Below are 24,079 nucleotides of genomic sequence, written 5' to 3'. Positions count from 1 at the left end.
TGATAAATTATTAATATTATAAATAAAATATAAGTTATTAATATTTAAAAAATAAATTAAAATAAAATAAATAATCATAATAACATTTAAATTATAAATGAAATATTATTATTTTTAATACTAGTTATTAAAGTAAAAATAAAATATTAGTATTTAAACTATAAGTTTTTAATATTTTTAAATAAATTATAAATTATTAATATTTAAAAATAAATAATCATAATAATATTTAAATTATAAATAAAATATTATTATTTAAAAAATAAAATAAAATAATCATATTTATAATAAAAAGTATTTTTATTTTTTTATTTTCTACTCATTTTTTATTTTAAAATTATTGTTATCAACAAAATATTGTAATAGATTATAATAATTATTTCTATTCTATTTCATTTATTATATCAAACTACGTAATAACTATTTTATTTTATTTTTATTTTATTTTATTCTCACTTCATAATTATTTTATTTTATTTTTATCTATTCTACGAACTAAACTTGTTATAAATATAAAGATAACATCTTTTCATTTCATCAATTTTTTACCTTCACATCTTAGAATTCAGATTTATTCCCTATTTTAAGCATATGCAGAAGAAATTGTAATGGAGCAATAAGCACAAATTAACTTGGATTTCCAGCTGCTTCTCAGTAATTAGGAAAACGTGTCAATACTCGGCATAGCCTCATTCTTCCTACATAAAGTAATTAATATGAAGAAAGGGGTCGATGTTGCTGAGCCACAGAGAGAGGGAGAGGTGGAGGCAGCAGCGGACATGAGACATGGTTGCGAGAAGGTGCGAAATCCCAAGCTTTTGACATTTTCAAGCCAGTAATCATGAACACGTTGTCCATACCGTGTTGGATCCTGTTTTCATCACATGACGCATTGCGCGTATATGTATTCTTAATTACTATTCCTAAGCTACGCGCTCTATCAGCTTCAACCACTAATAAATAAATAAATATATATATATATATATATATATATATCTATCTCTGATTGTGACATTAATTTTCATGTCCAAAAAATCAAATTATTCGGACGGTTTAGATGTGAACATGATTAAGAAAAGTAATGGTACCCTCCCCACAAATTACGCTACTCTTTTAATTTCGTATCATGTCTGCTCATTAACAAGGATGCTGCCATGTATACTTCTGATATTCAATGATCACCTACCTAGCCACAACATGGTGATTAATCTTTTATCTTTCATCAATTCTATAACTAATTAATGCAATTTTAAGGATGATATTGATACATATATATATGGTGGCTACTTGCTAGGCCTAGGCGTCATGCCTAGTGTACGTAAGTATTAAGCAATTGCTCAATCCTATAGCAATCTTTTCTTGTTCCTTGATGCCATGTTTGATCGGAGAAGAACAGCTAAGCAGGTGATTCTGTGCTTCGGAAAACTGTAATGATTAGCATAGTTGGAAGAAGAAGAAGAAAAAGAGATACACAAATCAGTAGTGTACCATAAATAAAAAAAAAAGGAGATAATATACTCTGGATCAAGGCAAATCTGAGATAGGTTTTAGGAAGTGAGAGGGATTATGATTTAGCAAACCCGAGTAAGAAAACAACAAAAAATTAAGGATGGATTTACAGTCGATGGAAATTCAAGAAGTGGTTGATATTATCCTTTGCTCAAAGACAAAACAACACTTGTTGTTTCATCCATCAGTCAACTAACTAAAGTTGCATCGCCACAGAGTCATGACAGTCACACCCACACCCAAACTGAACTACTTGTTTCTGAAAACATCTACAAACCTTTCTCTCCCTCTCATCATTTTAAGGTTTTGACACATTTTGTTTCAATTTCATCAGGCGGCAGCATGGCAATTAGCAAGAGACGGCATTCAATGGAAATAGTTTTTTGCCGAATGCAATGAGAGATGGATTTGACCATTAGGTGGCACTACTTGCATATTACTGATTAGCCAGCCGTCCGGCCATCCCTGAATTTTTAATCTATTTTCGAATTGTCATCTCCAGTCAGCTCATAAAATCTATATATGTATACAATACAGAATAGAAATATAGAATTACAGATAGAACTGTTCCCTACCCTTCCCTCTGCTGCTTCAATCTTCCCCTGGCACTTTCATTCTTATTAATTATACTTAATAAATTATTCTACTTTTCCTTTTTCTGAAAAAGAAAGAAATGGGCAAATGGTAGTCATTAATTTAAATAAATTTAAATTTAATAAATAATAAGCAGTAAAGATGTGAGTTTTGACTTTGTGGCATACCCATGTGTGCAAGGATGGACATTAAAAACAGCTGCTTTTCCCATCCCTGCCTTTCTTCAGTCTAGACTGTAGACAGCTCCACAATCTTCTCTCTCTCTTCTTTATCTTCACAGAGGCAAGTAGGCAACAGACAAGCACTCAAGGGATTCAGAAACCTATCCAAAGCCTCTTTCTTTTTCTGTAAGTTGTTTCCTTCCTTTCTGCTTCTTCAATATCCCCGCCCGCAAAAATTCTTCTTTTAATTTTGCTGCTATTTTCTCAACAATTCAATTAGCATTTAGGAATAATTTTCTGGGTTCTGGAACTGAGATAGGCCTCCTGGTTATTTCATATCTGCCTGCCCGCGTCTCTGTCAAATAATTTAGATATTATGATGTGGAAAACGATCAGGTTCAGGCCTTCAGATTTTGTTCCTTTTCTATGTCTATCTACTCTATTAATTAACTTGGATAACTTACGATTTTGGGGAAAGTGTTGCTATCTGATTAAGGTTTTCTTCTGTTCTGGTTGAGCCATTTCCGTTCCAAAATTTTGTCCTGTTTGCGAGTAAAGTTTCTTGTTTTTCTTTTTAGTTTTCTTTGCTGTGAGAGTCAATGCGTGGAAGGAGCTGGACGTCTCGTTCCGACAGTTGTAATAAAATTCCCGCGAATTACCACTACTATGTTGTATATTTTGTCTTTCGAGTCGAGAACCACTGGACGCGCGCTATTTCTGCGCGTGGCCTCACCTTCCATCTCCTATAATGATAGTGATACAATAAGAAGCCGTCCCGGTCCCAGTCCCAAATTTTGTACGTATTTAATACCACTGATTTGCACTGTTTCTCTAAACCCAGGTTTTGTACATCACCTCATCATCTCACTTCCCACCAGCTTACAAAATGGCGAATCCTGTGGTAAGAAATTAATCTGTTCCTTAATCTTATCGTGAAATGTTCTTCAACTGACTATATCCACAATACTTTTACCCAGAGCTTCATTTGCAAGCTTTTAGCGTCACTTTCCTACTCGCCCTCTATCATACTCAAGAGTCTAATCACACTGTGTATAATTTCCTCAACTCTTCTACTATGATTCTGATCAAAATATCAGCATAAGCATAGTCTTATCAATTAATGCTGCAAGTTGTTCTTGCATTCTGAACATCATAAAATTTCAGAGCAACCTTTTAATGCTCTTGTTTAATTTTTTGCCCGCTGGTGTCCTTGTTCTGACAAGTTGTAATTTTAATGGAAGGAGCCCTTCTCATATGCGGAATGAATTAAGAGATTCTCTAGAGATTTTTGCTTGCCTCACCAAATAACTGTTGAAATTGAGCACAATGAACTAAACCACTTCCAAGAAAAACTGACCACTTTATTCTACCATCTTATGTTCTAGCACTATCAATCTGCGCTGAAGATTTTCAAATCTTAGTTGCATAATTCTGTGTTTTGTTTTCTTTCTTTAGGGTCATATAACTAAAAGTATGAAGAGAACAGAATCCAGAAAGTCACATTCATGGTGGTGGGATAGCCACATCAGCCCCAAGAATTCGAGGTGGCTGGCAGAAAATCTTGAAGGTAAGTAAGGTGCTGTTATACCTCCCTTCCAGAGATCAGGGCAGCTTATACAATCTCTCTTTCTTTCTCTCTAACTTGGAAAGGAGTTTGGTCAAAGAACATAAATTATAGCAAATAATATATCAACACTTTTTTTGTTGTTTAGTTTGTTGCGACCGAAATGAGATGTTATTATAAAATGCGGTAAATCTTATTTCTCTCTATGTTTGGCAATTGTTGTTTCCATTTTGTGTGTTTCCTTTCCTTTCTTATATGCACATAAAGAGTTATATTCTTATGAAATATCTTTTGTTGAACTAAATTCTTTGTTCAAGGTTCTTGATCTTTGTTTGGTTAAAGTGAAGACTTTGTTAATGTTCTGAAAGAAGCAAAAGTTTATACAGGATAAAGTGGCACAAGTAATGTAATATTAACCATTTCCACTGCTTTTCCTTGTCCTCTCACTCTAGTGGTGTAGATATTCCCAATCCCATCTGCCTACCTTTTGGGGTGGGACTAGGCGTTTTGCTTCTGCATCTTCTATTAAAAAAAAAAAGTACTTGGATTCTGAAATCATTTGAATGCCAAAATGTCAAGCAAGAAAATAACAAATGATTGCTGACTACAGAAATGGATCGTAGCGTCAAGCGAATGCTGAAGCTGATTGAAGAAGATGGAGATTCATTTGCAAAAAAGGCTGAGATGTATTATCAGAAGAGGCCAGAACTTATATCTCATGTCGAGGAGTTCTACCGCATGTATCGTTCTCTGGCAGAGCGTTATGATCAACTGATGGGAGAATTGAAGAAGAATATTCCATCAGACCTCCAATCTCAGGGCTCTGGCATCTCTGACATTGGCTCTGAATTGCCCTCTATTTGGCCCTCCCCAGATCAAAGGCTGAGTCGTCGCAAATCTGGCCCACGAGCTGCTGGTTTCGATGTCTTCCTTGGTTCTGGCGGGAGCAGCTCTGATGTATACCAGAAAGAAGGAGATGAGTCATCTTCTCTTTCAGATTCTGAACCAGAATCTGATGATTCCTCAGTCAATAATTACTCAGTTTTGTCAGGGAATGGGGGTGGCCAAGGGGTGAGGAAAATGATTGAATTGGAGATTGAGCTCCGTGAAGTGAAAGAGAAGCTACGGGTGCTGGAGGAAGAGAATACAGATGGCTCAATAACCGGATCAAAAATTGATAATTCTGATCTTCTTGCTAGAATTGGAGAGTATGAGGAAGAACTAAAAGTTGCTAATAAAAAAATACAGCTTTCTGAAGAAAAAATCACTTTGTTGAGGATTGAGCTCCAAAAATATAAACCGCAGGAAACAGCTGAGGATGAATCCTCAGAAGAGGAAAGTGTCACGATGCACAGGGCTGAGCTGGAGATACAGGTAAATCAGGCATCAGAGCCTCAAGAAAGGATTAGTGTATTGGAGAAAGAAGCTCAACACCCAGATGGCAAGATGCAGGTACTGGTGGAAGAGCTGAGAATCACAAAAGAAATGGTCCGGAATTCTGAGAAAGAAATTGCTAGTTTGAAGCTTGAGAAGAAACAATCTGATGAAAAAGTTCAAAATTTGCAGGCTCAGCTTGATACGGCTCAAAGGGAGATAATAACATGGAAATCCAAACTGAATACAGAGAAAAGAGAGGTCTCCAAGCTGCAGGAAAGAATGGCTAGGTTAAAGACTAGTTTATCAGACAGAGATCATGAGATCAGGGATTTAAAGATAGCTGTATCTGATGCTGAGCAGAAGATTTTTCCTGAAAAGGCTCATATTAAAGCTGAAATATCAAAATTGTTGGAGGAGCGGACTTGTATGGAGGAACAGCTCCGAGAATGGGAATCACGTGGTCGTTCCATGGAGGAGGAGATCAGAAAAGCTGTGAACGGAAAGAGAGAATCGGAGGAGAGGTTTCGCAGTGAAATTGAGCTGTTGAAAATGGAGATTGCTAAGAGAGGTGATTGCATTAAAAGTTTAAATGAAAATATTGAGACTTTAAAATCAGAGATAGACGAGCATAAGGCCCAAGTTGATTCACTCAAAACAGAGGTTAGTTCGAGGGATGATCAGATTGATCAAATGGACAAGCATCCGCACCAATTACATATGGAACACGTGGAGCTACTCGCTAGCGCTCAAGGAGCACATAAACTGGTGGAGGAATTGCAAGTAAGAGCTAAGGAACTTGAGGATGAGATTGAGAGGCAAAGAATCGCAATATTGGAAGGAGCAGAGGAGAAACGTGAAGCTATAAGGCAACTTTGCTTCTCCCTTGAGCATTACAGAAACGGATATCATATGCTTCGGCAGGCATTTGTCGGGCACAAGAGAGTTCCAGTTTTGGCGACATGAGTTTGTAATGCTGCATGGCACTGTTTCCTCCATTCTTTTGTTTTAAGCGAGAGTCCCTAGATTTTCTTACTATTTCCTGAAGGTGGCTTTGCTCATATCCCGCTGCTTGTGTAATGAGCATACAGAAAACAGAAGTGCCCTTACATTGAGGGATGTAGAGTGGTTCGGGTGAGTATAAAAATCTTCATAGATAGGTTGGACTTTGCAGAAATACTGAAGTCCTCGAGTACTCATTTAGGTCAGTATTTGCATGCTCTGATCTTGAAGCTTGATATGTTTGGTTTTGTTTGTGTAATGGCTTCGGCTTGCGTGCCAAGTAGCTGTATGATTCTCTTATCGTGATCGGAAATGGAAGGTCTTTGCAGTTTGCGGCTACCTTCAGCAAAGAACGGAAATAGAAGGTCTTTTGCACTTTGTGGCCACCTTTAGCTAAGAGTTTAAAAATCGCGCCAGCTGGGTGTACGACTTTCTGCTCGGGAAACAGTCGCTCTATCCACTGCGCAACATAATGGTTGTGGGGTGTCATCCCAACAACTGAATGAAGTTTCCTTTCGCCCGTTAAATATAAGCGGGGCCACTGTTATGCAAGTGATATCACGTGACACCTCAATTGCCAAAGGTTTTTAGTACGAGAAAAAAGTAAATTTATTAAAAAATAATTTATATATTAATATTTAAATATTAAAAAATAAAAAAATTATAATTTGAAATTTAGATTATTTTAAAAAAAAATTTAAATTTACTTTTGGGACTTGTAGTCCTTTTTCTCGATTCTTGATTACGTTTTTTACTTTTTCAAAATAATTTATGTAAATTTTAATTATTTAATTGTAAATAATTTTTAATTTAAATTAAATTTTTAAATATTTTATGTTTATGTATTTTTTGATTAATTTGATAGTTTGAGATTTGAACAAAATTTTTTTAATAAAAAATAATATTATATATCAAATAATATCTTGAGTCATTGTAAATATATTATTTGATTATTTAATTTTACGTAGTTTGTAAATATTTATACTTAATTTTGATCAATGAATAAAAATTTATCAAATTATTAGTTGTTGAATATAATAATTAACTATACAAAATCATATTTTATTTAATTTTAATATTTTAGTTTATGTTAATGAGAAATGAATAGTAATTTTTAACAAATTTTTAAATAATAAGTTATAAAAAGATATTTTAAAATATAAAATAGTATCTCACAAAACTCAAGTTTTGGACAATAATAGCATAATTTTACTAATAATAATATTTAATAATCTTCTAAACAAAGTCGCATTACTTTTTCGGTAGATCTAGATTGAAAAAAAAATAATTATTATTATTATTATTTTAATTTTGATATAATTAAAAAATTAATTATTATTTTAATAAAACAATTTCTAAATCCCTCCTTATCGTTAATCTGTCAATTTTCTATTCTGTCACACTTGTTAAATTCCATACCCGTACCTGGCTGCCTCAGCACAGCAGAAATCCAAGCATACAAAATTTCGGGAACATCACAGGAGACTTGTTAAGATGATCAAGTTTGACAGGGAGACAGCAGCCATCGACCCGGATTCACACAATCCGCATCTGTCACCCATTAAACCAGGATATGAAACAAGCCTTGATTAATATCAGCCCAAAAAGTTTGTGGCCCAAAATTCTAAGACTTGACGCTGTCATTATTTCTGTCACTTTGTTTACGTCATCATTTCCGATATAATAGCTCTACCGAACCCCATTGGCCGCCATTGTCAATTTGTCAATTGGTATAGTAATATTCAATTTATTTTAGTTTGGTCCAACATTTCAATTATACAAGGACAGTGAACGATCCAGATTTTGTCAAAGGGAGGAAGCAGGCAGCTATAGATATAGTATAGGCGTAGTGTGACCTAGCTACATAAACTTCATAAAAACAAGAGAGACAGTCAACGGAAAGATATTAATGGAGAAACCCTTACAATCCCTTGATCTATTTTCTTTTCGATAATAATGGTAACAGAGTGAAGAGAGAAAGCCCCCTTGGGTGTGGGAGGACTTAAACTTGTTACGTAGACCAACCAAAGTTTAGGTGAATTTGGGTGTCATAATTAAATTTGTTAAAAAAACTACTTACACTATAAATGCTACAAGTTATTTCAACCTTTCCGACTTAATAGTAATAACAATAATATAAGCATAAATAGATGATGTTGTAAATTAACATGATTGACATAGTAATGACGTGGATCAATTTGGCCATCTAAAATGGGGAGTGGTGTAGATGCGAAGCGATTGAGGCATTGGACGTGAACGTGTTGGTGGCCTCTGTTGGAAGGTGGGTAACGTTGTTTTACGTCCACGTTCCTTTCCATGGTGGTAGGTAAGCCAAGCTTTGGGCTTGGAACTGGTCTCAACCCTTTTACTTTTCCTTTATTTTTTCTCTCATAATAATCAACACCGGTTCCGTGCACTAATCAGCTACTTAATTAATGGGTTCACTAGATACTCATAATTCTTAGTGTTTGTAATATAAAACAATAATAATAATAACTCTTGACATTTAGATTTTGTCCAATCTGAAATTCAGGATATGATTGTCCTATTAACTTTAAAACCTTGAAAGTTTATATCAATAGTGACAATAATGAATAGGACAGATTTATATTATAGGTTTTCAATATTAATTTTAGATATTAAAATTATAAAAAAAAATATCATCAAAAAAGATTTGACAAAACGATGTAGTCAATGCCTCAATGGGATCGCATTCTCAATTTTCTTAATGTATAAAAGAAAAAAAAAGAATTGGTCATATGTAATGTAATACAAGTAAGAGAAGCAGCGTCATGGGTAGGAAAATGAAGATAAAACAAGAGAGCAGTTATTATCACAGAAGGGTCCCCCATTGGGCATCGGGCATTCCCCGATTTAAGATGAAAAATGAGTTGTAAGGTGAAACTTGAAAGCGAAAGGAAGAAGGGGAGACGAAATAAGAAGTGGTAGATATGGCGTTGGCATGTGGGAAACTACATCACTAGAAATGCGGATTGAAATGAAAAAAAAAAAAACAATTGATTGAAATTGCTGAATTGCTGATCTCGATGCACCTTACCCCTTTAACGCCGTTACATCTGACGGCGTCTTGGAGCTTTGACATGTCTCTTCTCTTATAAATAATAATGATAATGATACACTAGTAAAATATTTGGTTTGCTTGGAATTTTAAAATTTTAGACTGGTATTCACGGAAGCGGCCCATGTGCAAATGATCTCATGCCGCAGAATTGTCAATGTCTTTTATGTATCACCTCACTTTTGCAATTTGCAGTTTTATATTGCATAAAGTTAGATCACTTCCGCCTCAAATATTGCATAATTTCACCCAATTACATTTCATCTTTTCACCCGCACCCTTTGGCCCATCGCCTCACTCTCTCACCTCAATTACATCCTTAATATTGTTTATCTCATTTATTATCGATTTATTTATTCATATAAATATGTTAATATATGATTAAAATTTATTTATTGATTCTTATAAATATTAATAATTTTATAATGATTAAGATTTATTGATGTCGAATTTTATTATATTTAATAAATATTATGATATTTATAATTATTTATTATAAATTTGAATACTAAATTTATATTTTAAGTATATATATTTTAATTTAATTATTTTTTAATCTTGTAAACAAGTTATAAATCATATAAATTTTTATTGTATTAATCATATAAATAAATCATGTTGTGCCGCATAAAATTTAACCTGATACATTTAATAAATGTATTAACTATGCCCTATCATGTTACATGTTTATTAAACAAATCCATATATGCATTTAACATTCCGAAATGATTAATTAATCATGTTGTATTCATATTTACTCAATAATTATTAATACTTTATGTTTACATGATACGATTAAAATACAAAAAGACAAATTGTCTAGTCTAATATCAACCACGCTATTAATGGGAATGAGCATGGGTCATGTGGATAGTTTTTAAATTTATTTAAGATCAATCTTAAATATTGATATATTTAACTATTCATGTTTTTGTGTCTTAACAGTATCGTAATTATTAACAATTATATAGGTAAATACAAACATAACATGATTAATTAATATACGACATGACATGACACGACACAATTTCTTCACACAATTAAAATTTGTACTATATATAATTTATTTACAGGATTAACACGATTGATACGATTAAATTGAAATATGTACAACTAAAATATAATTTTATTATTTAAATTTATAACAAAAAATTATATATATCATAATTTTTATCTAATATAATAAAATTTAATTTCAATAAATCTTAATCATTATAAAAATATTAGTACTCATATGAACAAATAAACGAGTTTGACATGATTAATTAAGATATAATTTATTTATATTTTAATTCTATCGACAGGATTAATACATAAAACATGATTAACGTAAAACCAAACTCGTTTAAATTCATTTTGTGTTAGTATTGTTTACGAAATTGTCAAATCTATACGTGGGTGCATAAGTGTCTGACTATTAAATCATTTAAATATATGGTTTTTGTAAAAAATTGAGTTATGAGATTAAGTACCAAAAATCAGTACAAATGTATGGATCCAGAATTGTGGATAGCTAGTTGATGCCGAACCGAGAGTCATTGCTAGCTCTCATTGTCAACAATTATTATGGCCGAGTGTGCGTAGAGATATAGACATGTGATTTCATTGTCCGGAATCCGAGAAATAGTAATACTTATACAAGCTCAATCCAAAGAGTTCAGTGTGAAATAAAATACAAAGGCTAGCTAGTTGTATGTATGTAAATGACTAAAAGGACAACATTCTGAATTAAAATGATTAAGTGCAACTATTTCTATCATTGCCAATGGAAAAATTGAAAAAAATTATTTTCACAATGTTCTCAAGGTTGAATTGAATATATGAAATAGTAACGCATGCAGTGCACGGGACGAGAAACTTGAAAAAATATACATACCAAGCCATCATGGAAACTAGTTGAGCCACGTGAATCAAATATAGATTTGTAGCAGACATGACAAGAGACAACTCTCCTCCAGCGGAGCTGGAGCCCGACATCGTTCGCTTTCTTTACCGTCAGTTTTCAGATCCCATTCATTTAACAGACGCATAATTCTTTAAACAGTTTTTGAATTATTTATATTTTATGTTTTTTAAATAAATTTTTATAATTAATGATAATTAATTGTTATTATTAATCCAAATAATATCAATTGTACACATAAAATTGATGTGATATACTTTTTTAAAAAAATTAATGTGACTTACTAATTTATTCTAATATAATGTTTTATCATGTCACGTACTATTTATCATAATAAGTCAATTACAAAAATTATTGTGATTCACTATAATTAATCAATGATCAGATATTTATTTTGTTTAAAATAAAAATAATAATCCAAACATGTTTCTAAATCCAGAATGGTCTTTTTTTGGTTTTGGCTATAAAAGCATTATCTACACAGTGACAAAGCAAATGTTTTCGAGTGATTAGCAAGATCTTTTGACACATTGAAACCATCTTTTGACATCTGTAATATCCCTCACCAACCCTCTCACCTACTCCCCTCTCCCTCTCTTGAGATCAGATGCCTGGAGTTTTCATCAGAATCTTGTGGCCGTCAAATCAAACGGCGTCAAAAGTTCAAAACCGCACCCACTACTTCGCCCAAACTCTGCAGATGACCAAAAAGCCCCACCTAACGCCTACCACATTCATTCAACCCCACCCCCCGCAGGCCCAACCCCTGTACTTGTCTATAAAGCTCGCTCCTTCCCTCCCCACTCTTCACCCACCACCCTATATTTCAAGCAAAGAAAACTCTGATTACTCACCAAGCAAATCCCACATCCACGATGGATTTCCTCCTCCTGGAGAAGACCCTTCTCGGCCTCTTCGTCGCGGTGGTGGTAGCCATCACCATCTCTAAACTCCGGGGCAAGCGCTTCAAGCTCCCTCCTGGACCTTTTCCTGTTCCGGTGTTCGGGAACTGGCTCCAAGTGGGGGATGACTTGAACCACCGTAACCTGACAGGCTTGGCCAAGAAATTCGGTGACATATTTTTACTTCGAATGGGGCAGCGTAATCTGGTTGTGGTGTCTTCACCAGAGCTAGCAAAGGAGGTGCTCCACACTCAGGGAGTGGAATTCGGGTCAAGAACCCGTAACGTAGTGTTTGATATATTCACTGGTAAGGGTCAAGATATGGTGTTCACTGTGTACGGTGAGCACTGGAGGAAGATGAGGCGGATCATGACGGTCCCATTTTTCACCAACAAGGTTGTCCAGCAGTACAGGTTCGGATGGGAGGACGAGGCTGGCCGCGTAGTGGAGGATGTCAAGAAGAATCCCGAGGCAGCCACGAATGGGATCATTTTGAGGAGGAGGTTGCAGCTCCTGATGTACAACAACATGTACAGAATCATGTTCGACAGAAGGTTCGAGAGCGAGGATGATCCTTTGTTCGTTAGACTCAAGGCTTTGAACGGAGAGAGGAGCCGGCTGGCTCAGAGTTTTGAGTACAATTATGGAGATTTTATTCCCATTTTGAGGCCCTTCTTGAGAGGCTACTTGAAGATCTGCAAGGAGATCAAAGAGAGGAGGTTGAAGCTCTTCAAGGACTACTTTGTGGAAGAGAGAAAGTACGTGTGGACTAATTTGTTTCCTCTTTTTATATGTTTCTGTTTTTGTTGTTTCTTTTCGCAAACATGTTTCGCTTTTGTGGGAAACTTTGTTTCTGGCTTTTGGGATAGGGAAATGACCTCATAAACTTCATTGCTGTCGTTGCAGGAAAGTCGCAAGCACAAAAAGCATGAACAACGAAGGATTGAAATGTGCCATAGATCATATTCTGGATGCTCAACAGAAAGGAGAGATCAACGAGGACAACGTTCTCTATATTGTCGAGAATATCAACGTTGCCGGTATGCTTGCTTATCTACCTCCTTGGTATTTAGAGCTGGTCATTACGTATTAGTCCTTGTGGTGTGGGATTTGTTCTCTTCTCTTCATCATACTACAAGGGTATCTTCGTCCTTTAATTAGATATATCAATTGATTACAGTTGTGGTAGGCGGTCGTAGTAGGTAGCCGTTTCTTCTTGTCACAATTTTTCATTGTCATGTGACAACTTAGGGATGAGCGTTTAGAGTTTGGTACGCAGCCATCTATCGATAGGTTTGATGTGGCCATCTATATACAATAAAAATAGAAATGAAAGCCTGAAAAATTCGGAACCCGAGCACCACCAATCCACCATCCGTTTTTGGGAGGGTTGCTGTCAGTAGTCTCAGTCACAAAAGGGCAAAAACACTAGTATAAATTACATAAACCGACGTAGTAAATGTAGCCCACTCGGTTCATGAAAAGTAATTAGTGTATGTGCTGTCCCATCTTCTGTTGGCTTAACCATGGTTGAGAGGACAAATTGCAGTATAACATAAATAAACGATCTAGTTACTTTATATTTCTGAGTAAAATTTTTTGTCTTGTACAGCAATTGAGACGACACTATGGTCGATCGAGTGGGGCATTGCGGAGCTGGTGAACCACCCTGAAATTCAAAAGAAGCTGCGCCATGAGCTTGACACTGTTCTTGGACCTGGTCACCAGATCACCGAACCTGACACCTACAAACTTCCATACCTTCAGGCTGTGATCAAGGAGACTTTGAGGTTTCGGATGGCAATTCCTTTACTTGTACCCCACATGAACCTACACGATGCTAAGCTTGGTGGGTATGATATCCCTGCTGAGAGCAAAATCTTGGTGAATGCATGGTGGCTTGCCAACAACCCTGCTAACTGGAAAAACCCCGATGAATTCAGGCCTGAGAGGTTCTTGGAAGAGGAATCTAAGGTTGAGGCCAATGGCAATGACTTCCGGTACCTCCCATTTGGTGTTGGGAGAAGAAGTTGCCCTGGAATCATTCTTGCATTGCCGATCCTTGGTATTACTTTGGGTCGTTTAGTACAGAACTTTGAGCTCTTACCTCCTCCAGGACAGTCAAAGCTTGATACTACGGAGAAAGGTGGACAGTTCAGTCTGCACATTTTGAAGCATTCAACCATTGTTGCAAAGCCAAGGAAGTTTTAACTTGGCACTTTTCCTATTTTATGAACTCGCTGCGAGATAGTTGAAAACAAAAAAAAAAAAATTGGGGAACATTGTCTTGATTATATTTGTGAGGTGTGACAGTGTAAAAATCTATGGACCTGAAACGATGACTCGAGATTTGTAATAAGTTTGATGTTCGTTTTTTTACTTGTATGTCATATATAGCAATAGCACGCGTCTCGTTTAGCTTTTTCGGCCTCGGATCTGATAACAAGATGAATAACAAAGAAAGTAATAAATCCACTTCTAATACTATTTCTGATAAGTAATTTAAAATTTAAATTCAATTGATAACAGATAAAAAAAAAAGGTGAATAACAAAATCTATACGTTATTCAAAAGAATAATTCAAGAGGAGAGCCTTATTTTGTCATCACTTGCTGTTATTGCACTTTTCTAATACCAAATTAAAGGGGCAGAAGCCAGCCTCCTTCCAATTTATAGCATACCCAATTCCACAACACCAAGTTAAGCCCAAGGAAAAAGAAAGTCAGAAAGAAGGCTCGAAATAATGGGCTAAGCCCATATGAGAAAAGGCTGGCCCCCTCCCTCCTTACCACTATCACCGTTTAAAACCAACGTATATATATTAGAACGCACAGATCGCGGGAATCCCAGAGCATGAGGGAAGTGCTACTAACAGCTCGCGGGCCTCTGATTTGAACAAAAGCTGTTGGATCCATCCATCTGAGAATGGATTTCATTTTCTTTCTTTCCAGATTCTCTGAAGACTGAGGAATTCAAATTAACGGAGCTTTTCAATTCATTTTTTTCTATCAGCTTCAGGTATGATTAAGATTATGAGTTTAGTAATTTTCCTGCTCTTTCTAGATTAATTAATCATCCATAGCTTTGCAAATTGCAAATGCGATGCAGCCGATACTCCATGTTTCAAACTTTCAATTCATTAATATATCATTTATATATATATATATATATATATATATATATATATATATATATATATATATATTATAAAAAGTTGCTTTCCGATTTGCGTTACTCTTTCTTAGATTTTCAGAGCTTAATTAATTTCTAAGCAGCACAGGTCATCTCATTTGCTCGGTTTCTTCAACTATTCTTTTCTATTCTTTCTGCGGCGGCGGACGCAAACAATGTTGCAATGGATGGGAGGATCAAGACGGAAAGTCACAACTGTAAGCGTGCATTATTTGGAATTTTTAGTTTTTGTGTGTCAACCGCCTCATAGTCTGAGCTCAGCGGTTTTTACTTGTCGCTAGACAGATGCTTTGATTGCTTGAGCTTTTAGCTCATGATTGTTCTTGCGATGTTTCAACTTTGGACTTGCTGTGGAAGTTGCAAGAGATATTAATGCTGCTAAATGTTCTTATACTCACTCGTCTAGCTGCTTTCAACTGAGAAATTACATTTCTATCAAATGTATGCATATAAGGATGAATCTCTATATGAATCTATGGCTGCATTTTGCAGACAGCTTATCATTTTCTAAATTCAGACCAGACCTTTTGAAAAAGGATCAGTCTGCCACTTAGGCTTTGCTTGATAGGGAGGATGGAAATTTCCAATGTAATTTGCCAAGTTTCATAATCACTTTCCGACTTTTTAGCATAAACATTGGGTTAAAACCTTTCCATCTACCTACCGAGCAAAGATTTAGTCTGAAGGTTGAGTTTCCTTACATGTGAATCTTCTGCAAGCTAATTTCTGCTGCAATTGACGTTAATAACTTCAACTAATTGCTTCCAGAGGACTTCTGTATGCTTCAGTTTCCTGCTTATGAGTATGAGAATGACATTTTGAACTGCTTTTGCTATACCAAATAATAGAGAACTTCTGCTCTGACATTACTTGTGTGCATGCTGTCTGTCGAGAATTTCAGTCAAGGAAGTCTACTCAGAAGAGGTACAGAACCTTATTCTAATTTTTCTTTGCTTTATTTTTTATCAATGATTTTCCTGTCACGCATGGCAACATAAAATCCAATAAACAGTTAGTTAATTTTGTGGAAAATGCTGTCCAATTGATACTTTTTACGCATTTCCTTGTAATTGTCAAGGCAAAAGCAATACTTTGAGCAAAGGAAACGAGAACAACAGCAACAGATGGCAGGTTCTGAGGGCTATACTGATGAAACTAGTATACATGGGAAACATCAAAAGGAATATCGATCTCTAGATATCCTCAGCCTGCTAAACCTCTCAACGGTTCCTGAAGAAGGCAGGTCTTGTCCCAGCAGTAAGTGTCCAAAATTTATATTGGCCAACTAATATATGAGAAAATGAGACTGCTTGGAATGTCAAGCTGTAATGGCTACATCCGTGACCCTCCATGCCTTGCTCTTTGCAGTAAGGCATTTAGCAGTACTTTTGTTTGTCTTTTGCAATGATCTTCAATCATGTTTTCCTGTCTGAGTGGCCCCTCCATTTCTGTCACTGATATTTTTTCCGTGCTTTAGTTGATATCAAACTTGAATTAATTTGTAGGTTTGCCTGCTATTATGCATTATCTACAAATACACAGATATATAATGCTTAATGGCAGTTATGCGTTGATAGCTCAATGCATTTTATGCCTTTGTTTTTCTTGTATTCTGTTCAAATTTTGTGACCAGCCTTTTTTTCCCCCCTGTATTCTATGTTCTCAACCATATAGGACGGGATGGTAAGACTGGTGCTTTAAAAATGAAGTATCATATCCCAAAGGATCCACCAACAATCATTACAAATTCAGTCCCTCCATACGCTGTTGAAATCAAGGAAGCAGGTACATATTAATATCTCTGTGCATAACTTTGTGAACTTAGAGTCTGGCTTCTTTGGACTTCATAGGTGTTCAGTGCATAATGTCATAATGCTGGCACAGGTGCACCACCATCAAGCTGCCAATCGGAATTACAATACCCAAAGTAGGTAACTACTTTATGCCGCCATGCTGGTGCTTTTCATTCACATTGATTTAACTAAAATATCCTTTACTATGGAGATAAACATCAAATCACTTTTATTGGATAAGGTGCTAGGCAGAGAAACCCCAAAAACTTTAAACATGGCTACAATTATTCATGTTAACAATTTCACATAAATATTTAACTATGACTGAGTGTCCCCTTTTTAAAAAAAAACAAAGATAAAAAGCATAAACAATGTATTATTTTGAAATAATAACTCTGCATTGAAAACAATGCATACCACTCTTTTGAGTCATCAAGAAAGCTAGCTGACCTTGTGAAAAGTTAATGCTTTTGTTGCTACATAGGGTTTCATTTTTCGGTCATGATAACCGTGCCTCAAATGGAATAAATAATAGTCCAGATCTCTCGAATGCAGCCAGTGAGAAACGTAAGTTGTAATATTATTTATAAGAGCTCTTAACTAATTTGATTTGCAGTTTCCATATCTCCTGATGGAATTGTACGCTTTAGTGCATTTCGTTAACTGCAGCATACTATTAGGATCTTTACTTACTGTTAAATTACTAAAAATATCTAGTTCTCCTAATTTAGCTCCCGTTGTTTATTTTTTTAGAATTTTCTGTTTTCGACATGCTTAGTGATGATGCATCAGGGGACACTTTAGAAAGAAGTCTGGTTCATGAAGCTCATGCTGCATTTTCAATTGAAGGTATGATCTTACGCATTAACAATTGAGGGAAGGTTCAAGGCAGTAGGTCATGCAGAAGTGAATTTTTAAAAGAGACCACAAGCAAACTTGCATGAAAAACTGTTTTTCCTGAATTTTCCTCTTTTTATTCAAATTTATTGCTGATTGAAAAGACGAGTCAATTGTAGAATTGCATCTAGATATAAAAAAAAGGATAGATAATAAGCCAAAAACCGAAAACTCTGGGAATCGTCTGAAAATAAGTGGATAACTTCAAATAAAATAGCAAAGAAAGTGGCTGTCTAAAATAGGAAGCAATTCTATTACAGTTATCCTTAACTTTTTAGTCTCTATTGAGCCTGTAGTGCATCATTAAAGTTATCTCTACTAGCATTAGTCCTTCTTTTCCTGTTGTTATCAAGATGCTGATGCAATGATTTTGGTTTTCAACATTTTCTTAAAAGCATGGTATTACCCAATTCTATATTAGGCTTTAGTGCTTGCTTTGGTCTATCAGGTTTAGGCAAGATCAGAGCAGAGACTCCACCGCATTCACCAAAACAACAGGGCAGGTAATGGGTAGTTCACAAACTCTTTCATTTCCCATATCAATTCACATGTTAGATAATTGTCTCTTGGTTCTAATAAAAGTTCGATTCAGTTTGCTTAGACTACTTTCAGCGTCATAGTTGCCTTAAGCTGCAACTGCATCAATCTACTTTCCATTTCAAATGGGTTAAAGGGTGGTAAATTTTTATCTAAACATATCTCAACTTTTTACAATTGTAGAATCTCTTCTGATGATTGTGCATTTCCCTGGAACATCGCAAGGCAACTAAACTCATCAAAGAATTCTAACTATGTACTGAATGATCTTGAACTAGAAATGGTGAGAGCATTACTTGATCTACTTTCTAAGTTTTTTTATTTCTATATTTTTTGTGAATTAATCTTTTCCTTAAAAAGTGACCTTCACATGAAAGCGTTTTAGCTCTTTCTTTTTGCGCTTTTCCTTGCTTCTGCAAGTTTTGCCTGGCTTGAAAAGTTTGGTTCAGTTGAATCTCGTAAGTATTATACGCAACAGGCCAAGGGAGTACTGACGTGTAATTTTAGCCTGTGTAAACCTTAATGGACAAAAGGATCTGCCTGACAGGAAAAGGAGACAGACTACTTGCAATCCTGACCTCATTCCCAACATAAGTATCCCAAGAATATACTACATGTTCGAATTCTGAAACTTAATGTTTTTTAACCTTAAATGGTGGGGTCAGGTTATTGGATGAAATACTCAATTTTTTTCCATCATTTTCCTCTCTTCTCTGAAATGAATGTATTGTATTGTCCCTTAAACATTGAACTCAAGTTTCTTATGTTGATTTTGGTTCAGATTGAACTGACTATGATTATGTGCTAAATGCAGGATGCAATGATGCAGGACATCAATATGCCACTTGTTGGCAAAGCTTCGGAGTTTTCACTGGGCAAAACGGATTTACATGGCAATTGGAGAACAAATCTATCCACTGTCACAGACCACATGCAACTTGACAGCCATTATAGTAACAGAGAGTGCACTTTTGGTGACACAAACATTTTCTCCAACATAAGGAGAAGGGAAGATACATCTGACGGTAAATATCAGTTCTTTTTGGTCTTAGTTATTTTTTTCCTTAATCACAATTCTTACTGTTCATTTCACACTTTGCAACAACTTGTCATTAAGATATTCAGAAATCCGTTTACCTATATATCGTTAATTGTTTTGAAGGTAGAATTTGTGTTATTCATATGCATCTCCTTCATCAACTTTGATTGACTTAATCATGAACATACCTCTTTCAACATACTGTAAATTTTGTCATCAGGCCATTTCAGTGTTAATAAGTACTAGTATGAACTATGATTTTCACTGACAAAGCTTTTCTCCTATTTAAACCTCATTATCCCATGGATGGCTTGTCTGGTGCCACAGATGTCATTTCTTTTGCTCATTTGGTTTGCCAGCTAGGCTTAGCTTCCTGGATGATGACTTTCTACATGAACGGAAAGAAGACGTTTCTTGGAAGTATTGGCCACACAAAATAGATGCTGGAGATTTTTTGGAATATGACAAGGGTGAGATGTCAGATTATGCTTTTGAAGGCCATCACGTACTGAAGAAAAGGTGAGACATCAACAATGTATATTTCCTTGTTCTGAGAGATAGGAGTATATTTTGTTTTTGATGAAGTCGTTACACCTGTGCAGGGATGTGAAACCAACAAAGTTCAACAGTTTAGGTGCTCTTTCTCATTCAATCCATGGAATAGCTTAGCTCAACGCTTTTGTAATTAATTAACAAAGTTGAACAGTTTATCTTTATTCCTGCATTATTATGGGTTTGCTGCATAGATAAAAACAATTATCTGTATTGGGCTATTGGTACCATCTATATGTTTTTTAAGAATTTTGAGTGCTATACCACACTTTATTGAGAAATTTCCGTGGGGTCATCTCCAGATTGGTAACTAAAGTTACTTCGAAAAGAGAGGAGTTACATGTGAATAATGTGTGTTTGCCCTCTTTCATATCCTGCTATTATTCTTTCTTGATATATCACACCGTGATGAGAATTGCGATTAAGAGTGTGGAACTACTTTGGTATCATCTCTTATCGCTCTTTGTCCATATTCAGGTCCACCTTCTCCAAAGCACACAACATCAGAAATTGGTCGTGATTTCACAACTTTAATTGGTGTAAGGTATAAAAAATTCCCTTTAAAGGTACGTGGGAAACTTGGCATTTTTTTTCTTTTCTAAAAGAAATTGCTTTTGTCTGATGGCAGCCATACCCCAGTTCAAAGGAATGTTGATATTAGAGGTTTGCCAGGCCAACCGGACTGGTCTTATTTTGAGACTGAAGATGCAAAGGATAATTTGAGATTGCCGAGGTAAATTATAGGAACTTTTTTGTGTTCAAGGTGATTTGGTTTGTGGGTCCTACTTTAACTTACATGTTTCCTGTTCTTTCCCTAAAACTTTGGCAGTGAAGAATCATGCTCATCTAGCGCAGGTTAAGTTATTGATTTCATAAGCTGCTCTGATAATTCATTGTCAGTCCGTTGTAGTCTTTAATGAAAAGCGCCTCTTGCGAAACAAAAGCAATTATTCAAAACAATTCATTGCAGTGAGGGGCGAAACAATAAATAGTTCACCTCCAAATTCAACGCCTTGGCAGAGCAGGAGAATAAGCAATACTTGTGGCAGAACTAGAAGGAAGTATGACGTGGACAGTGTTTTTACCAAGGAAACAAATTGCACAGACAGGGATAATCTTAGGCTACGATCTAGAAATTGTATGACGACGCCAGTGCTTCCCAAGTCAAAAGCCACCAAGCCCATAAGCTCTTGTTTCCGAGGGATAATAGGATCTTCTCAGACATGGTTGCTTGAGGAAGGATGCAATTCGGATGATATAGATTTGGGTTTCAGTTCTTTCCATTGTACCTCAGAGGCAAAACTTCCATCCTTAGGATGCAAGCTGTGGACCGAAGATCCTATCGGTACATTTCCTGTTCCTGAACTCAATGTTGCTGTCAAATCTTGTTTTGATAGACCTGAGCACAGTGAATCTATCCAATGTTCACCTTCTGGCTGTTTTACCTCTGAGAATTCTGCATTCGGCCAACCATTTAATCATACGAACTCTTATGATTCTCCAGTATTCTCAAAGGTTAGGTCTGGATCAGTCAAGCAAGATTTATCTCCAGCTTCTAGAGTACAAGTTGTTTCCCTGGATTCATCCCATACTGCTGGTCCGCATGGAGAGACGGGGTTTCCTGACTTATCAGTACAGGGAAGTATCTGTGGAGATGAGAAAAGAAAATCAAACCTCCGGCCAGCCAAGTGTGAACAATTTGAACTTGAAAAAGAAAATACCCCTGGAAATGATTTATTGTTTTCAGAGGACCCAATGGCAGTGGATAGTTCAAATTCCAAGAGCATGGATATTGAATGCAAGGAAGCAAAAGATGGAACCCTAAAAGCAAAGGAGAACCTAAAAACAACATATTCTCCTGAGCATGGTGAGGAAACATCATCATCTGTTAAGATCCATGACAAATCCGAAAGCAGTACAAATGAGACAGGGTACATATGACATACTTAGAACTCAATACTTCCAACTTGCCGTTACTTTTCCCTACCACCTGACCAGCGCAGAAATGTTGCCACCATGAAATCAGTGTGACATATAAGATACTAAAAGAAGGTTTTCATTGTTGCTAGGTGTAATTGTGATGCAGAAATTCCTCTTCCTTGTCAAAGTGGGACTGAAGGTATCTGAGTTTTGCCTCTTGCACTGCCATTTGCTGCCGTTAGGTCTGTCATATATGTTTCCTTTCGATAATTGATATACTTTTCAATCAGATCCCAATGCAGGAACAGGAAATGCTAAGCTTGAAGAGGAAAAAGCGATAAGTAGAAGAGAGAGTAATGGTGAGGAGTCATCCAAGCAGGTGATGGTGCTTGAGCTTGAAGCCTATGTTGTTCAACTTGTTTGCGTAGAGAAAGTTGTAAAGGAGGCATCTGCCCTGGACATCGTGAAGAAGGTATAATACAAAAATATAAAATACAATTGCAAATTGGGTAAAAGAGGATGCTGTCTTTCCTGACTCTTCCACGTTTGCACTCATCTCTGGAGGATACAATTGCATCATACGTTGAAGTTAAAAGTTGTCTAGATTGATAAGATAGACCAAAAAAGCTGCAGAATTTGTGCAGACTGATTTTCATTTTAACTCACTATTTTTTTTTTTTAAATAATGTCTACTGATGCTTCCTCATTTTTTGTTGGTTTTTTTCGTTTTGGCATTTGAAATTTCACATCTGAGTATATATGAATTGGATTGAAGGCGACGACTTTCTTCAGACAAAAATATCCCGCGAAAATGGGGTGTGAGTGACTTGTGAATTGTTGGAAATCTCTATTGGGCTTGATCGGTCTCACCTAACCAATGGTAGGCCTATTGAAGTAAGACCGAAGATTTGACTTGCTCTCCTTGTTGGGCTCATTGAAGAGATCCTGGTCAAGTCGGCCCATTTTCATTTTGACCAGGTTTTCTGAATCAAGTATGAACCAACCATTTTATCTCACTGCCGCCACCAATCCACTACGTCTATGCATGCATTTGCTAGAATAATTATATTATTTTCTGTAATTCAATTTCATCTTCTTTTGAATAAAATTACCACATTAAGGATTTGAATAAATGAAACTCTAATTCGGTGATGATATAAAGAGTAATTTATGTTAATGGCCAAATTACACATTGAAACAATTAGAGAATAAAGGATGGGGTGGGATGGGATGGGGGTGGATAGGCAGCGCTTGCATTATTGTGTTGCTTTTGTATAATTGATTAGGCATTAAGTAATAAAATAACACGGTTAACAGCCCATTTTTGACATCTTATGAGCAAAGGAATCATTCCATTGCATTGCATTGCATTGCATTGCGTTGCATGTGTTTTTCACCCACTCACCCTATTTCCTATGTATAATCTTATCTTTACCTTCAACTCCTTACTCCCAAATTCAAATTAAACATAATAATAAATTTAACTAATAATCATAGATTTTTTAAAATGCCAATGTCATGTACGTTCAACCATAAAACAAAAGCATATACATGAATATAATCCAATCGAACTCCATTAATTAGGACATCAAGAGATGTCAACTTGAAAGTATGTCATGTAATAATAATGTAAAAGGAAAACAATTGTTTTAATCCAATAGGAGTAAAAGGGCAAAAAAAGGGCCACTTTCACTGTGTCAATCTGTCACTCTCATTTGTTATTTGGGTTTGCTTAAAACAAGAGTAAAATAATTACAAAGATAGGTATTTAATACCTTGAGATTTGATTTACATAAACCTTGAAAAAGGAAAAAACACAACAGAAAATCAAGTTGAAAGGGTGAAAAGGAAAAACATTTAAGTTGGGATGGGGGTATTTGTCAAGTACACATGTACATGAGTCAGAAGTATGACAGAACAAGGGTGCATCCACAGGTAAAGGAAAAACAGGCCCCCGATCTTGAAATCCAAAAGACAGGTCACAGAATCCCAGGAAACGGCCGGGTCACCGTATCAGTGTCCGAAAAAGAAAAGAATCGAAGAGAGAGAGAGAGAGGAGGG

The 24,079-nt window shown here is 35.7% G+C and overlaps 4 protein-coding genes across 9 annotated transcripts; all 4 read left to right on the top strand.

Moving 5' to 3' along the window:
* Window positions 2,285-6,733, top strand: LOC18591097 (protein NETWORKED 4A). Of its 5 annotated transcripts, none has more exons than XM_007017029.2 (4): window positions 2,285-2,450; window positions 3,106-3,165; window positions 3,720-3,831; window positions 4,439-6,733. In XM_007017029.2, the coding sequence occupies exons 2-4, from the start codon at window positions 3,151-3,153 to the stop codon at window positions 6,166-6,168; spliced, it is 1,857 nt and encodes a 618-aa protein (XP_007017091.2). In that variant the 5' UTR covers window positions 2,285-2,450; window positions 3,106-3,150; the 3' UTR covers window positions 6,169-6,733. The 5 variants fall into 5 exon arrangements, with proteins under 5 accessions (XP_007017091.2, XP_017982990.1, XP_017982989.1 ...); XM_018127500.1 differs by lacking the exon at window positions 2,285-2,450 and adding an exon at window positions 2,843-2,900; XM_018127501.1 differs by lacking the exon at window positions 3,106-3,165 and having other exon boundaries at window positions 2,367-2,450.
* LOC18591096 (trans-cinnamate 4-monooxygenase) lies at window positions 11,977-14,506 on the top strand. The gene is made up of 3 exons (XM_007017027.2): window positions 11,977-12,846; window positions 12,995-13,128; window positions 13,701-14,506. The coding sequence occupies exons 1-3, from the start codon at window positions 12,062-12,064 to the stop codon at window positions 14,297-14,299; spliced, it is 1,518 nt and encodes a 505-aa protein (XP_007017089.1). The 5' UTR covers window positions 11,977-12,061; the 3' UTR covers window positions 14,300-14,506.
* LOC108663310 lies at window positions 16,984-20,958 on the top strand. Its single transcript, XM_018126957.1, has 12 exons — window positions 16,984-17,065; window positions 17,165-17,207; window positions 17,558-17,640; window positions 17,827-17,922; window positions 18,419-18,473; window positions 18,691-18,790; window positions 19,322-19,532; window positions 19,906-20,065; window positions 20,149-20,180; window positions 20,576-20,642; window positions 20,727-20,831; window positions 20,928-20,958. Exons 1-12 carry the CDS (start codon window positions 16,984-16,986, stop codon window positions 20,956-20,958), a joined length of 1,065 nt encoding a protein of 354 aa, XP_017982446.1.
* On the top strand, window positions 20,743-22,718 carry LOC18591095. 2 transcript variants are annotated; one of them, XM_018127058.1, is made up of 4 exons: window positions 20,743-20,831; window positions 20,928-22,029; window positions 22,168-22,217; window positions 22,309-22,718. In XM_018127058.1, the coding sequence occupies exons 2-4, from the start codon at window positions 21,239-21,241 to the stop codon at window positions 22,494-22,496; spliced, it is 1,029 nt and encodes a 342-aa protein (XP_017982547.1). In that variant the 5' UTR covers window positions 20,743-20,831; window positions 20,928-21,238; the 3' UTR covers window positions 22,497-22,718. The 2 variants fall into 2 exon arrangements, with proteins under 2 accessions (XP_017982547.1, XP_017982546.1); XM_018127057.1 differs by having other exon boundaries at window positions 20,743-22,029.

The sequence above is a fragment of the Theobroma cacao genome, chromosome 9, assembly GCF_000208745.1.
Source record: "Theobroma cacao cultivar B97-61/B2 chromosome 9, Criollo_cocoa_genome_V2, whole genome shotgun sequence".
NCBI classification, from domain to species: Eukaryota; Viridiplantae; Streptophyta; class Magnoliopsida; order Malvales; family Malvaceae; genus Theobroma; species Theobroma cacao.
The sequence above is the reverse complement of the archived record's forward strand: the minus strand, read 5'-3'. Positions and strand labels throughout refer to the sequence as shown.